This window comes from Theobroma cacao, chromosome 6 (genome assembly GCF_053813885.1).
Source record: "Theobroma cacao isolate CCN51 chromosome 6, ASM5381388v1, whole genome shotgun sequence".
NCBI classification, from domain to species: Eukaryota; Viridiplantae; Streptophyta; class Magnoliopsida; order Malvales; family Malvaceae; genus Theobroma; species Theobroma cacao.
Window position 1 is genome coordinate 31,096,713 of NC_142644.1, and position 14,347 is coordinate 31,111,059.

Consider the following 14,347-nt stretch of genomic DNA (forward strand, 5'->3'; position numbering starts at 1 on the left):
ATTCCATTAATTTGATTTAATTTTTTTGATTTTGTATTAAATCATTAAAAAATAATTTATTCGATTATTTTGATCAATTTTTAATAATTAAAATTTGAGATCATACCAATCAAAATTTCACCTATTAATAATATATTTTTTAAATATATTTTTATATAAATATTATTAATATTATATATATACACACACACACGATTAAATAAGTTTTTAAAAGATATTATATATAAATATTATTAATATTACTAAAAGTTAGAATCAACTGAGATAAATTGTTTTTAATTATTTTTTATTTTATAACATAATTTAGTAAATTTTGATTACTAGTAATTCAATTAATTTAAATATTAAAATTTTAAAAATGAATCAATCAAATGTTTGTCTCTAATCGAGAGGTTACGGGCAAGAGAGCGGGCGCACAAAAAGCCTTAAGATTCTTTTTGGGCTAGGCTAAGCCCAAAATCTGTTTGAGGTAAGGCCCAAACGCAGCCCACAAACAGAAAACTCTCCTTCGAGGCAAAATGTTGTCTCTTTCGCCGTACAAAGAAAAACCCTTTCAAAGGCCGAATCCCTTCCTTCCCTTCTCCGCCTAAAAACTCATACCCTGCTATCTTAAACCCTAAACACCGAGTCAGACCGATTCAGCTCGACTCAACACTAAGCCAACAATGGCGGACGTAGTTCAGTACCGTCTCGAGCGCATGGTAGACGAGCTCGACGACCTTGAACGGCGCGGTCTCTTCACTCGCCGTGAGATCGCCGAGATAGTGAAGCAACGGCGCAAGTTCGAATACCGGCTCAAGCGACCTTCTCCCCTGAAGCAAGATTACATTGCCTACATTGACTACGAGACTCAGCTCGACTCGCTCCGCCGACTCCGCAAGAAAGCCGCCACTCGCGAACTCGTACGACAAGGCAAGAAGAAGACTAAGACGAGAAAATCGGTTTCCGATTTTGCCCCCGTCTCGAGAATCATGGAGATTTATAGACTCGCTGTGATGAGATACAAAGGAGATGTTGCGCTTTGGTTTCGGTACCTTGAGTTTTGTAGGCAGAGAAAGAATGGAAGAATGAAAAAGGTACATTTTTTTTATTTAATATCTTTCTGTTTGGATGCTGAGAAAGTGAAGGAAAATGCAAAGACCGAAAGAAGAACTCATTTGGGGGTTCATTTGTGTTCAAAAGGTGAATAATTGTTTAATTTTTTTTTATATAAATTTTGTAGGTTTTGGCTCAAGTGATTAGGTTTCATCCTAAGGTTCCAGGAGTTTGGATATATGCGGCAGCTTGGGAATTTGATCATAATTTGAATGTGGCAGCTGCTCGTGCTTTGATGCAGAATGGTTTGAGAATGTGTCCTAATTCAGAAGACCTTTGGGTAGAATATCTTAGGATGGAACTTACTTACCTTAACAAGTTAAAAGCTCGAAAGGTTGCTCTGGGAGAGGATAAGGGAACTTTGGTTCGTGATCATAAGGATGCCGATGAAAAGCAATGGAAAGAGGAAAACAAAGATTTGTTTATGTCCCTTGATGACGAAGAAAAAGGAAATGATGATCATGGTTCAGACGAAGAGTCAGAGAAGAAATTGGATTTGTTTTTGGAGCATGCTTCGGGTATTCTTAAAACTATCTATAAGGGAGCAATTCAAGCGATTCCTTCTAGTTTTGGTCTTAGAAAACAGTTTCTTGAGATATTGGAAGCAATAGAGGTGGCAGATTCAGAAGAGCTTCATGAGGAGATACTGAGTGATATGAAGAGAGACTTTTCAGCTGATCCGGAATATTGGGATTGGCTAGCAAGACTTGAAATGTCTGATGCCTCAAGTTCAGGGAAGAAGAATGAGGATGCCATGCTTTCTCAGTTGCAAAAGGCTGTTCGGGTATGAAAGTATTAACTAAATGACCAAGTAAATTTGTAGCAAGCTTATCTTTGGATTCATAGGTTGACCATATTATTTCTGTGCCATGTGCAGGTTTATGAAGAGGCAACAAAAACTGTGCCTTCAGCCGTGATGTTTAATTTGTATATCAAATTTTTTATGGATGTCATTGCTTCTGAAAGAGGAGAAATGGAAGCCTACTCGAGTTACGTTTCACATATCTTGAAGGTTTATGAGAAGGCTGAAACAAAGGGGTGTCTTACGGAAGAACTTGCTTGCCAATATATTTCATTTTACACACAAATTGGGAGATTGGAGGAAGCCAAGAAAGTAGCAGAGAAGCTTTGTAGTGGAAAACTTTCAGATTCAGTACGGTTATGGCTGTTAAGGATTTCTGTAGAAATTAGATGTGTTACAAAGAGTTCTCTTTCTCCTAGCAAGGCTGAAACATTATCCATCTTTGAACTTCTCAAAACTGTGTTGACAAAAATGTCAATATCAGAAGCTGAGAGCTTGTGGATGATGGTATGTTTGAGCATTAATCTATTCTTGCTTTTTTTTTCTCCTCAAATATCTAATTTGTTATTATTAATCATTTCCCCTGCTGAGTGGACTTTGGATTCCCTCTTGCTGCAACTGCCACTATGTTTTGCCTAATTAATGTAGTAATGATCATATTAATTTACTTATTAGTTGTGCTTCATTGTCTGGATGTACCTAAGTGAAAAATATAATAGGTGAACTGCATTATCACCATTTTATACTTTATTCTTCTCACCTATTCTATCAGAAAAATAAGGCAATGAAGTTTTGAGTATGAAAGTCCTGGTGTAACACTATCTCCTACTGCAGGCTCTGAAATTCTTTGCAAACCAGAAGAAGTATTTTGAGAAGCTAATTGAGCTTTCTCTCATTTCGGTAGCTAAATATGGTGGCAGAGACAATGGATTTTCTCTCTCTTCAGCTGTAGTGAATTTCATCCTTCATAAGGATGGACTTCAACATGCAAGAGAGGTGTATAAGCGGTATGTTATCATGTCATGTGTTATTGCTTCTGGTAGAGTGGCAGGCCAAGAACTCAATTATCTGGAAGTTTCTAACTTTGTGTCTTCTTGCAATCGTAGATTCCTTGCTCTACCTCATCCAGGTCTTGCTCTATATAGAAATTGCATTGAATTGGAGTCAAACTTCGCATCTCTAGGTGATGAAGATTCTCTCGTAAATGGCCGAAAGTTGTATGAAGCTGCACTTGCAACTTATGACCAAGACGCCAGCTTATGGAAAGATTACTATTCCCTGGAGACTAAGGTGAGCTTCAATGTGATTTCTTTTATTTGACCATTCTCTCAGATTTTGACCTGTATTCTATGCTCACTGCCTTTCAACTTCTTTTACAGTTGGGAACATCAGAAAGCGCTGCTGCTGTCTATTGGCGTGCTCGGAAGACACTGAAGGACTCTGCTGTAGTTTTTACTTCCCCAGATCGGTAATAGTTTCTGTATATGTTACACGGTTGCAGTTTTGATGTAGTTTCCAATATCTTTATTTATTTCAAATTTCAATGGTTTGAAGAGAAAACAGACAGAAGGCAGTAATCTAAGCTCCAAATGGAAATTTTTGAGTAAATTTTGAATCATATTAAGTGCATTATAAACATGACTCATTCCTTTAACTCTCCGTAGCCTAATCCCTTTTTAAAGTTTGACCTATTAAGCTGAACATTTATTTGATTTGCTCATGGAACTGAAGAAAGCATCATCTGAAGTACAACGCATAGCATGAGCTGCATACTAGTTTATCACATGAAAGTCCACTTCACAAATCTATGCATGCGTGCAATATGAATGATAGTATATTACTATAATTTTCGAAGTTCGAATATAAAGTAATAAACACAAGATTATACAGACAATTTTTTTGCAGAAACAAGATTCTGATGTATATATTGTTGCTTTAATTTACAAAAAGAACCAAAGCTCCAACATAAGATCCTCAGAAAACCGGATGTCTCCAATGTTGCAACAACTTATTAGACTCTTGGCCACTGTGGACTAACTACCTGCACTTGCCAAAACCAGCAATAATTAGCAACAACAGGGTCCATAGCCATTGACAAACTTTCTCAGCATTCTGCTACATATATTGATCAACCATGAGAAGATAGGAAATTTAGACCCTAAAGTTTTCGAGCCCCTCGGAAGCTCGAAGCCATTGGTCAAACCATCTTGAGAATGAACAAATCAGAAAAGCCAAGGACAGTTGCACTCACCTCAAGTGTGCTAAAAACTAATCGCATTCGGCTAGCAACAACTGATGGCTCCTCAGCTCGCTCAACCACAGCCATTTGCTCTAGCTGGAGAGTCTTTACTGGAAGCCTTTGGCAAAACAAGAATTTAGCAAAAGCTGTAAGAACCCATCAATCTGCTTTACTGTTTAAATGATCAAAATCTAACATTAGACAAAAAAAAAAAAAATTGGAGGTTTTATCGACAAGCATATTCTAAAAGCATCTCACCATGCCATTCCTCTTATATAATATGCATTTGCTATGAGAGCACAGAAGCCTTTCCACTGATACAGGACATCATCTGACACTGCAGGTGTAGAGGACCATCTGACGATGGTCGGCTGTGGTGTACACAAAATGGTGATGAATATTATGCTTAGCCATAAAATACACTCATCCACCTGCATTATCAATCAGAAAGTTTCCATTCAATATCTCTTTGACAGATTTAAAAGCTAAAATTTGTAGGATCAGTCACCTCCTCTGCACAAATCTTGGATTTCAAGCTGGTGCTTCCGCCATAGTTCTGCATTGCTTCGATTTCGATGCCAGATTCTTTCATGGCAACAAGTTCTTTCCGCAATCCTTCATCTGTGCAGCCCAATGCATAGGCATTCACCCCAGCACTAATGAACTCCTGACACAACAACATCAATTCGAACAGTATTACATGAGGAAGGCTGCATATTTTAGCAACCCTTTACCATAAAAACGAAAGAGCAGACCAAGCAAATCGCTTAATATACTTTTAGGTTGTCACCTCCCCCACGGTCAATGACATTCCTGTATCGCCTAAACAGGCTGATGGCTATATTCCTTGATGAACGATACTCATCATCCGATGAAACAGAACCACTTGATTGACACTACAGTTTGAGAAATCATCATACAGACATGTAAAAACACTCGATTTTACTTCCATAAATCAAACTGAAAAGTTAAGGTTCGACAATGCTGACCAGCCATCTCTTTGGAGCAAGTCGATGTGATACAAGATGATGGGTAGTAAGCTTCCTGGAATCTTTCCAGGATGGCAAATTGCAGTGAATCCCTGCAGGTAGCTTACGGAAAATCGCAGCAGAAGGCAGTTTACAGAAAAGGGTAATATTGCCCAGAAACGCCGCCTGGCTTTTGCCGATGGCTCCCGGAGGATTCACCGTTAACATCATGGAACCATCCTACTACAGCCTTCGAACAGGGAGGGGAAACAGAAAAGCTAATAAGATATTGCAAAGCAAGCAGATAAAACTTAATATTCATATCAGTTTCATAACTTTGGGAAAGACCCATCATATAAATTAGTGATTAAATTAGAAACCTGTCGATTTTGCTATTCATGAACATCAAACCGCGAGGATACAAGTGATCAGGAACTAAAGAAGAAAAGACACAGACAAAAAAAGAAGAAGCTTAAATTGAATTACCTTACAGTGTTTTTAGGTGGAAGCCGTCTTGGAGAGAAGGGATGATATAATAAGATTCGAACCCCAAAAAATAAGAATCTTTGTTAAAGACTAAATGCTTAAAGCCACGAGTTTTATGAATGGTTCCCAGAGACTCAGTTGTTTGATCGAAGTTAAAAACCAAAATTTTATTTTATTTTATGTTTGAATAATTTGGGGTCCTCAAAAACCATGATTTTATTGCTTAGAGAAGCACGTCGGGACCGCCCAGAAGTTCATTTGCCACAAGCAACACGGTACAGCGACGTTCCCCCCTAGGCTGTGTCGTGTTTTCTATGATCTTTTCTTCATTTTTTTTAACCCAAAAAAATCTAATAATTTTCTATTTATTATCATTGTTTGAGTAAATTGGAAGTCAAGGATGGGAATTGAACACAACACAATTTAATTGATTTGATTTGTTTTCCAGTTTATATAGAGTATGTAAGTGGGGAGAGGAGAGAAACAGAGTAAAGCAACAAGATGAGATTTTGCTTATAGAAGCAAAAAGGATATTAGTATTGATTGCAGCAGCTGTAAAGTTTATGGAAAGGAACTCAGAAACGGGAAACAATCAGAAAATCCTGGAGCTGGGAAGGGGTGGATTGTGGCCTAGGATGGCTTGTAATATTTTGTAGGTACAAATGGCATTTTTGTGACAACCCCATCATAGGCCTTTCCTCTTACCAAAATCTTAGCTTTGGTGCCTGCCTTGTGTAACCCAGATTTCACGTATCCCATTGCTATGTTCTTCTTGAGGCAGGGGCTAAATCCTCCGCTGGTGATTTCGCCAATGTTACTTCCTTTCTCATCCTGAATCTCACTGTGAGATCTTGGAGGTGGGCCGGTGGAGATGAAGCCGACACGCCTGATTGATGGACCCTCTGCCAGTTGTTTGAGGATTACCTCAGCACCTAAAAATCCACCTTCTGCTCTCCTCCTTTTCCCTATAGCCCATGTCAGTCCAGCCTCCACAGGTGTTACATGTTGTTCCATGTCGTTACCATATAGACACAGCCCAGCTTCGAGTCGGAGACTGTCTCGAGCCCCAAGTCCTGTCAACCTAACCTTCCCTTCAGATTTCTCCAGGATTGCTTTAGCAAGATCCTCGGCATTTTCTGAAGGAACTGAGATTTCAAATCCATCCTCACCAGTGTACCTGAAAAATAAGAGTAAAGAGACAACTCATCAGTTATCTTCTCCATAGCATTCCCAAAAAGGGATAGCATCACCATTCTAACCAAATTACTACTCTTTGCATAACAAGAGCAACAAAATGGAAGATTACCCTGTCCGAGTGAGAAAGCATGTTGCACCGTTGATATCCAATATTCGGAATTCCCCAAAATATAACTTACTCAAATCATCCTTTGTCAGATGTTGGAGAACTGGGGCAGCAAGAGGACCCTGCAAGAAAGAAGAGAAACTAAAAGAATTCTCACAGATGTTTTGAACTTTTGAAGCAGACATTCCAATATCTTCAAATTCAATCAAATTACATCTTCTAAAAGCTGTATTTACCATCATTGGTAACTGGACACTATTTTCTACATATAGTAAGAAGGAGAAACTACAAACAGACTTAATAAGAGCTGAATGCAAAACATAGTTCGAATGCCACAGGAAAGTCATTTACCCAATAACCTGTGAACTGTGCAAGCAGACCAAACTATTCAAGAATAAAAGGAAAACATCAGATTAGGGAGAAACATTTGCACAGACTAAAACTCAAGGAAAGTAGGAATTATATGCATGGTCAACTCAACAATCACCATCAAATTGCAAGGGAAGCAACAAAATGAATCCATAAAGAGAATCAGACATGGAGACATAAAATTGAAGAAGTCTAGTGACTAACCTGGAGAGCTAGAAGAGATCTCTCATCATGGATGTGCCATGAGACATCCCCACCTTTGGCCTTGAATGCCTTCATATGCTCTTCAATGTGAGCCAGATCCTTATCCCTGCAGCCTGCATTCACAACCAGGTATATGTGATCATCCTTCACCTTGGTGATCACGGAATCATCAATTGCCCCTCCCTTCTCATTTGTAAAGACAGTCAGAGTTCCTGTTCCATGGGCAAGCCCAGCAACATCGGCAATGACGAGCTTTTCGAGGAATGGAACACAGTCCTTTCCCTTAAGGCTCAGCCCACACATATGGGATACATCAAAGAGTCCACCATTCTGCCTGCAATTAATAGTAGAGTCCATGATTGAGTCCTTGTACTGAATGGGCATGCTCCATCCAGCGAAGGGGACCATCTTCCCACCATGAGCAACATGGAAATCATAAAGAACAGTCTTTTTCAGATCAGCCTCCGAAGCAAAGTATCGACGTGTTATAGCCTTCTTGTCAGCCTGAGCAAGACGGCGTGTAATTGATTGCCCAAGTTGCCAAAGACTTCCCCTCATCTTCTTAAGTTGAAATACTGATGAAGAACAATCTTTCAGAAATAAGCAATAAGACTATTATTATTAAGAATAGCATTCACCTCTCACCTCAAAAAAAGAAATATGTGATAATGGTTATCAATTGGGTAGTTCAAGATAGAAAAAGTATGTTCATGTGAAAGGAAAGGCGGGGAAGGCATTATTAACAGCGTTGTGCCTTCTATGGACTTCAATCCAAACAAGTTGGCCATTAAAAGCCTAAGATTAAAAACATGATTAATAAAAGACAAATAGAATTGGAAACATGCTATTCATGTAAAAGCCTAAAGTTCCTTCACCCTTTATCTCTAAGGGAAGAGTAGTGATATGGAGTACTTCAATGGAAAGGCTTACAGGCTTCAAAATCACAGATCCTAATGCAATCAATTGATTGAATTTCAATGTTACAATAGACCCCAACACCATATATCCAACCAAAACATCAAATGTATTTCTTCACAGATTATAACCCAATATGATCTGAAAAACAGCATTGAGATATCCAACAGAGACATTCAACAAAAAACAAGATCATCTCCAACGGAAAACCACACCATTATACCAAAGTTTTCGAGATGCAAATCATCGAAACAGATAAGGGTATTTGAGAAAACCAAGAAAAGAAACCAATGCTTTCACGTTATCAAGATCTCAATCACATTCCCCCACAACACCACAAAGCAAAACAATCATATCAAGTTGTGAAAGACATAAACTGTTAATGCAACGATAGGAACCAGGAGAGTGAAAAGGCTTACAAAGAACCCTTCTTAACGTTCTTCTTCTTCTTCTTCTTCAATTGAGAGCAATTCAGAGAGCACAAAAGAGCATCTCTCCGCTAACTCTGCGCTAAGAGATAATAAAAAAGGATACCCATTTTTAATATAAGTGTGAAAGATATTATATCTACAAAAAAAAAGAAATATTGGTAAATATTAAAAAAATGAAGAGATGGTTGGTAGTGAAGTAGTGGGTGGAGGAGGGGTTCCTGTGCCAAGTCGAGAGACACAAATAGCCAACAAAACCACATCACCAAGGAGTGGTGCCTAAGGACTTTTGAGCTATTGTGTCTCTCACCACTTCCCAATCTTTGTCTCCTTCTCTTCATGTCTAACTCGCTTGTACTGCTTCTCCCATCTACACCACTTCATCTAACGGCTGTCCTGACGAGGAACCTAACATGTGTTGCTGATTTTGTCCGAGGTTAAAGTGGGGGACCCCCGAGAATTTCGGTCAAGTGTTTGCCCCTCGAAGTGAGGAGCCAGTTACAGTGCCGACAAGGTCAAACGTGATTGGTCTGTGATTGAAACTGAGTTTGGAAACGAGTACACGAGATTATAGGAACTGATAGGAGGGGACCCATTTAGTTGAGAGATCACTTTGGAGAATGTAATCTACTAACAGGGAAAGGAATGGAGGGTTGGTGAGATCTGGGGTGGATGCCATGGATTGAGGCAAATAGGACTATTGCGTAGTCGATGTTGGCTGCCTAAAACAATGTTATTAGGTTTTAACCCAAGCTGTTCCTGGTAGGTGTCTCTGGAGCCAGCCAAAAATTTAGTGGCAACAGAATTGATTATCTTAATCACTATGAAAATATTCATCAAAAAGTTTTTCAATATTAATATAAAAGTGGATATAAAAAGTTTTCGAATCATGCAATTGTTTGTTACCTCATGGCTAATAGGGAGGGTTCCGCCAGGTTTGTTCATATTTTCTTGAACTATAGCAGAAGCAAGGTTTGTATTTTGCAGCTGGCTAGCCATTTCTCTCCTCACCTTCAACTATTGTGAAGATTGGTTCACTGGTTGTTTCTGTTGCATGTTTCCTCGATTAGATTAAAAGAATCTGAATTAAAAGAAAAAGGGGATGCTCTATGGACAAGATGTTCAACCATGATAAACTTCTGTTTCTCAAGTCTTAAAACTTATAATAAGTCCTTCACCTTAACATGGAACCATGTCTTACATTTGTGATCTGAAGTTTATGTGATGGGCTTCTAGTGGAAAACTTGGTGAAAATGCAAATACAGGAGCCCTGGAAAACTCGATGTTTGAGCATTGCTATTTATTCTACACCAAGAAAATGTATGCCATATCCAAGCTATACCAGGATGCTAAAATCAGACAGTTGTGTATGGTTTCCTCATATATCAAGCAGCAGTCTCCGTGGATCCTCCACAACATCTTTAATGCGACGCAGGAAGAACACCGCCTCTCTTCCATCAATCAGTCGGTGGTCATATGTCAGAGCAATGTACATCATAGGCCTTGGAACTATTTCTCCACCAACAGCCATTGGGCGGCTAACTAAGGAGTGCATGCCCAGGATAGCCGACTGATAAAGTCAGAAAGGAAAAGTGTTAGTAGAAAAGGACTCGGCAATAACACGAGGGATCTAGAATATAAAATTGTGAATGTAATACTATGTACTCCATTATTAGAGCATTTATGCAGTAAAACATGGATTCACACAGATTATCAGCTTATTTCCCAGAAAACAATGTTGTAACTTGTTATACACCACCATGAGTTCATCAGAATGAGTGCTAGATGTGTGTGTGTTTGTTAATGAGACTGGGCCAGGGGGAGTGAATTGACTGTAAAGCATCACACCTGAGGGGGGTTAATAATTGGAGTACTTAAGAGGCTTCCATAAACACCACCATTAGATATTGTGAATGAGCCTCCAGCCATTTCATCAATTGATATAGACCCATCATTTGCCTTCTTAGCAAGGATGTTTATCTCCTTCTCAATTTCGGCAAAGTTCATTCTATCAGCATTTCGGATTACTGGAACTACAAGGCCCTGGAAAAGCAAGATGGAAGCAACCCAACTTCAGATATAGACAGAGAACCAGAAAGCAAGACAACTTAAATCACAGTTAAGAGCTTTTGCACTTATATAACAAAGAGGTGGTAGAGTACAGGTACATACAGACATATGTACCACAAAAAGAAATCCCAACTAAATTATTAGATCACTTTTATCTTCGACTGATTGAAATTGTGACAGACCTTTGGAGTACCAACAGCAATACTGATGTCAATATAATCTCTATAAATTATGTCATCTCCATCAATTACAGCATTGATAATTGGTTGATTCTGAAGCGCACTAACAGCAGCCTGAAAGGAGATGAGGCATTTTAAATGAAGATTGAATACTGCACACAGATACAAACACACATATGCATGTTTTAGTGAATGATACCTTTACGAATCCTGACATAAGACCTAACTTTACTCCATGCTGCTCAACAAAAGCATCCTTATAGTCAGAACGGAGCTTCATCAAATTGGTCCTGGAAAAATCATTACATCAAAGTTGAGGGGAATGAGCAAATATGTCATTATCAACTTAAAATAACATGAGAAAGTTGTAAATGGTGAGTAGCACAAGAAAAGATGAATATCCATTTCAAAACATCATCAAAAGATTAACCAAAGTTCCAAGCAGCATAAATTCTGCATCTTCTAGAATTATAAGGACTGAAAGAACAAAAAAACTTAGGAAGGAGAAGAGCAGCAATTCACATTTCACAAAATTACTATAAGAAGGGGTGGCAGTTACATATCAACTTCGTTGAATGTAGTCAACATCGCGAAAGTGTTTTGAGAGTCCTTCAAACGTGTTGCAACACGCTTTCTAAGTCTTGTCATAGGAACCTGAAATCAGAGATTTTGCAAGATGTTAAAGTAGCAGCACTTTTTCCCTTTCATCACTAAAGACAGTAAAAAGAAATGGTTAGCAACCATTCTATGCTTATCCTAAAAAAGATTACGAGTTGAAAATAAGCACCCAATGATACTTACTCTTCTCTCCCTTTCTTTAGGAGGAAGTTGAGGTTCCTTAGCAGAAGGTTTGGAGGGAGGCAGAGAAGGTGCTTTAGGCTTGTCTTTGATGGGTGGAGTTTCTGATTTAGGCGGAGGAGTTTCTGCTTTAGGCTTCTCCATGTCCACTTTCTTTGTTCTTGCAGTAGAGAGCTCAGAGACTGCCTTGCTAGGCTTTTCTTCTGATGGAGCAACATGAGTTACACCACCAGATTTTGAAATGACAGCTATCTTGGTACCTGGCTCCACAGTATCACCTACTTTGGCCACCAACTGAAAACAGACAAGCATTACAATTTAATAATATATTAACTTTATCCAAGAAGAGGCAAACTTGTGATCTATCTGATAATTTACCTGTTCAATTACACCAGCTTCAGGACTATTTACTTCAATTGTCACCTATTTGTATCGGAAAAGAAAAATAAGCCTTAATTATTTATCCAAAAGAATATAGAAGAAAAAAATTATTGGCAGTTGATGCAAACTGAGCACTGGTCAAAACTAAATATATGAATGCTTAGACAGAATGTCACCTTGCTGAAAGTACCTTATCAGTTTCTATTTGTGCGATTGGCTCATCTAGTTCTACACGGTCACCAGGTTCTGCCCCCAAATCACAAAATATATGAATTAGAGTTTTAATAAGCATCTATCCAAGAATCCTAAATCATTATTCCAAACAAAATATAATTTCAGGAGGAAAAAAGGGCCAAGTAAGCTCAACAATAGCCAGTTGAACAACATACGCTTCAAAAAATTTGCTAGAGTGCCATCAGTGACGGATTCCCCCATGAAAGGAACAACAGCATCAACAAGTTCACCTTCATAGCCAAGAAAGAGCATTTGTGTTTAGGATCAGAACTTATCAATTTTTTTTTAAAAAAAAATTAAAAACATGGTAGAATTATGAACATGTCTTACCAGTATCAGCAGAAAACAACCTAGTATGGACCGATACTGGAGGATATTTTCGAACAAGTGAAATAACTTCCCTGTAGATTACAGACATATTTGGGGGAAAATAAGGTGAAACTTGAAATAAGAAGACAAAAGTTAGATATGGCAGAGCATATCATTGTTTATTTTATTAGTTTATTATCATAGTAATATCGTTTCCCACTTAGTTTTAAATCTATTGGAGCAGTGAATCTTCAATTGAAACTACCATAAAAAATAGCAGAGATTGTTTCAAGATACAAAGACAAATAAGAAATAGAGGCAGAAGACATGACAAACCTTAGGGGCTTCGAGCCAATTGGAAACCCTGTAACCACTTGAACCCAGAAAAGAAAGGACCATGAATAAATATCTAGACTTCTTTTCTTGACAAGTAAGGAGCATGGTGTGGTTAATTTTCCAATTACCTTGATAACCCAGGTGACCAACAATCCCTGCAATCCGTGATCCTCCTCTGGAGACTAAAGTCTAAACAAAGAGTAAACGCCATGAATGGAAAATGACAGCAGAATCAGCTTGGGTAATATGAAACGAACAATTAGCAAGTAGGAGCATTTGGATTGAAGATACCTCAATTGGAGTAGAAATGTAACATCGTGAAGATCGAGCATCCCGAAATGACTGGGCTAAAACCTGACCCCAGCAACGGAAAAGACACAGTTTTTAATTAGATGCTACTACTGTACTTAATAATAGTTAATTGAACAAAGAAAGAAAGCAGTTAAAACTGACTGAAGAAGAAGAAGAAGAAGCAACCCTCCGCCTTAGAACTGCCCACATGATTTTGTTCTTTGATTACAACGCCTAAACAAACAATACCACAGATATCAGTGCCTTCAAATAGAAAGCTTGGTAGAGATAGAGCAGAAGAAGAAAAAGGATGGCAGAAGATCAGAACAGACACCTGATTTAAGATTGCCAATGAATCAGAGCCAAAGCAAAAGAAAAGAAAGGAAAAGAATTGGGTTTGTCCAAAAAAAAAACAAAGGAACTCATTTGAGTATGGACTGGAGAGAGAAAGAGAGCTAGCTACCCTGTCCGCTGGTATGTTTATGGCAACTTTTCTCCAGGATTAATCAAAGCGGGATTCTTTTTCCTTTTTAACTTGAGATTACGGCGCTATGATTCAGAGATTAACATTTACTTTAATCTGCAACGATCTGTTGATCTTAATTCTTTTATCCCCCACGTGAAAATTGCATAGAAAGTAGTTGAAAGTAATTTCATGCTCGAACTCCATTGTCTTTGGCTGCGTAACCATAACATGGGAGACCATGTTGCCTTGTCTTGGGACAAAACTAAAACAACAATTCGAAAGACAATGATTGAGATTTTTCTATTTTTTATTGAGCTAATTAATTATTGAGAATAAGATGGAGAGTATACTTAAAAGCTTATAATAACATCAAATATATATTAGATTTTTTTATAAAGGAGAAATACTAAATAACCAATTACATTATTATAAGTCATGAAACGTCCAGTCAGCGTTTGAAAATATAAAATATTA

At 38.2% G+C, this 14,347-nt stretch overlaps 4 protein-coding genes across 11 annotated transcripts; 1 reads left to right on the forward strand and 3 right to left on the reverse strand.

Moving 5' to 3' along the window:
* Nucleotides 1-530: 530 nt before the first annotated feature.
* Nucleotides 531-3,505, forward strand: LOC18597177 (U3 small nucleolar RNA-associated-like protein). Its single transcript, XM_007026054.3, has 6 exons — nucleotides 531-1,076; nucleotides 1,223-1,879; nucleotides 1,973-2,404; nucleotides 2,732-2,904; nucleotides 3,004-3,187; nucleotides 3,277-3,505. The coding sequence occupies exons 1-6, from the start codon at nucleotides 666-668 to the stop codon at nucleotides 3,367-3,369; spliced, it is 1,950 nt and encodes a 649-aa protein (XP_007026116.3). The 5' UTR covers nucleotides 531-665; the 3' UTR covers nucleotides 3,370-3,505.
* A 204-nt stretch (nucleotides 3,506-3,709) lies between these two features.
* On the reverse strand, nucleotides 3,710-5,774 carry LOC18597178 (orotidine 5'-phosphate decarboxylase). 6 transcript variants are annotated; one of them, XR_001928515.2, is made up of 7 exons: nucleotides 5,591-5,774; nucleotides 5,126-5,354; nucleotides 4,913-5,032; nucleotides 4,645-4,803; nucleotides 4,395-4,567; nucleotides 4,149-4,308; nucleotides 3,710-3,938 (listed from the first exon to the last, which is right to left on the reverse strand). XR_001928515.2 is itself a non-coding variant. In XM_088807091.1 (7 exons), exons 2-7 carry the CDS (start codon nucleotides 5,333-5,335, stop codon nucleotides 3,909-3,911), a joined length of 738 nt encoding a protein of 245 aa, XP_088663217.1. In that variant the 5' UTR covers nucleotides 5,336-5,354; nucleotides 5,591-5,774; the 3' UTR covers nucleotides 3,710-3,908. The 6 variants fall into 6 exon arrangements, 5 of the variants coding, with proteins under 5 accessions (XP_088663217.1, XP_007026117.1, XP_017978821.1 ...); XM_088807091.1 differs by having other exon boundaries at nucleotides 4,149-4,254; nucleotides 4,395-4,507; XM_007026055.3 differs by having other exon boundaries at nucleotides 4,149-4,254.
* Nucleotides 5,775-6,079: 305 nt separating this feature from the next.
* On the reverse strand, nucleotides 6,080-8,963 carry LOC18597179 (Glycine cleavage T-protein family). Its single transcript, XM_007026058.3, has 4 exons — nucleotides 8,801-8,963; nucleotides 7,467-8,041; nucleotides 6,897-7,015; nucleotides 6,080-6,767 (listed from the first exon to the last, which is right to left on the reverse strand). The coding sequence occupies exons 2-4, from the start codon at nucleotides 8,022-8,024 to the stop codon at nucleotides 6,221-6,223; spliced, it is 1,224 nt and encodes a 407-aa protein (XP_007026120.1). The 5' UTR covers nucleotides 8,025-8,041; nucleotides 8,801-8,963; the 3' UTR covers nucleotides 6,080-6,220.
* Nucleotides 8,964-9,930: 967 nt separating this feature from the next.
* On the reverse strand, nucleotides 9,931-13,925 carry LOC18597180 (dihydrolipoyllysine-residue succinyltransferase component of 2-oxoglutarate dehydrogenase complex 2, mitochondrial-like). 3 transcript variants are annotated; one of them, XM_018123941.2, is made up of 15 exons: nucleotides 13,742-13,925; nucleotides 13,570-13,641; nucleotides 13,408-13,470; nucleotides 13,245-13,305; nucleotides 13,117-13,144; nucleotides 12,802-12,872; nucleotides 12,627-12,701; nucleotides 12,428-12,483; nucleotides 12,235-12,279; nucleotides 11,860-12,150; nucleotides 11,618-11,712; nucleotides 11,258-11,348; nucleotides 11,062-11,172; nucleotides 10,658-10,852; nucleotides 9,931-10,379 (listed from the first exon to the last, which is right to left on the reverse strand). In XM_018123941.2, the coding sequence occupies exons 2-15, from the start codon at nucleotides 13,615-13,617 to the stop codon at nucleotides 10,188-10,190; spliced, it is 1,422 nt and encodes a 473-aa protein (XP_017979430.2). In that variant the 5' UTR covers nucleotides 13,618-13,641; nucleotides 13,742-13,925; the 3' UTR covers nucleotides 9,931-10,187. The 3 variants fall into 3 exon arrangements, with proteins under 3 accessions (XP_017979430.2, XP_017979431.2, XP_007026122.3); XM_018123942.2 differs by having other exon boundaries at nucleotides 13,117-13,153; nucleotides 13,594-13,641; nucleotides 13,742-13,924; XM_007026060.3 differs by having other exon boundaries at nucleotides 13,117-13,153; nucleotides 13,742-13,924.
* Between the last annotated feature and the right edge of the window lie 422 nt (nucleotides 13,926-14,347).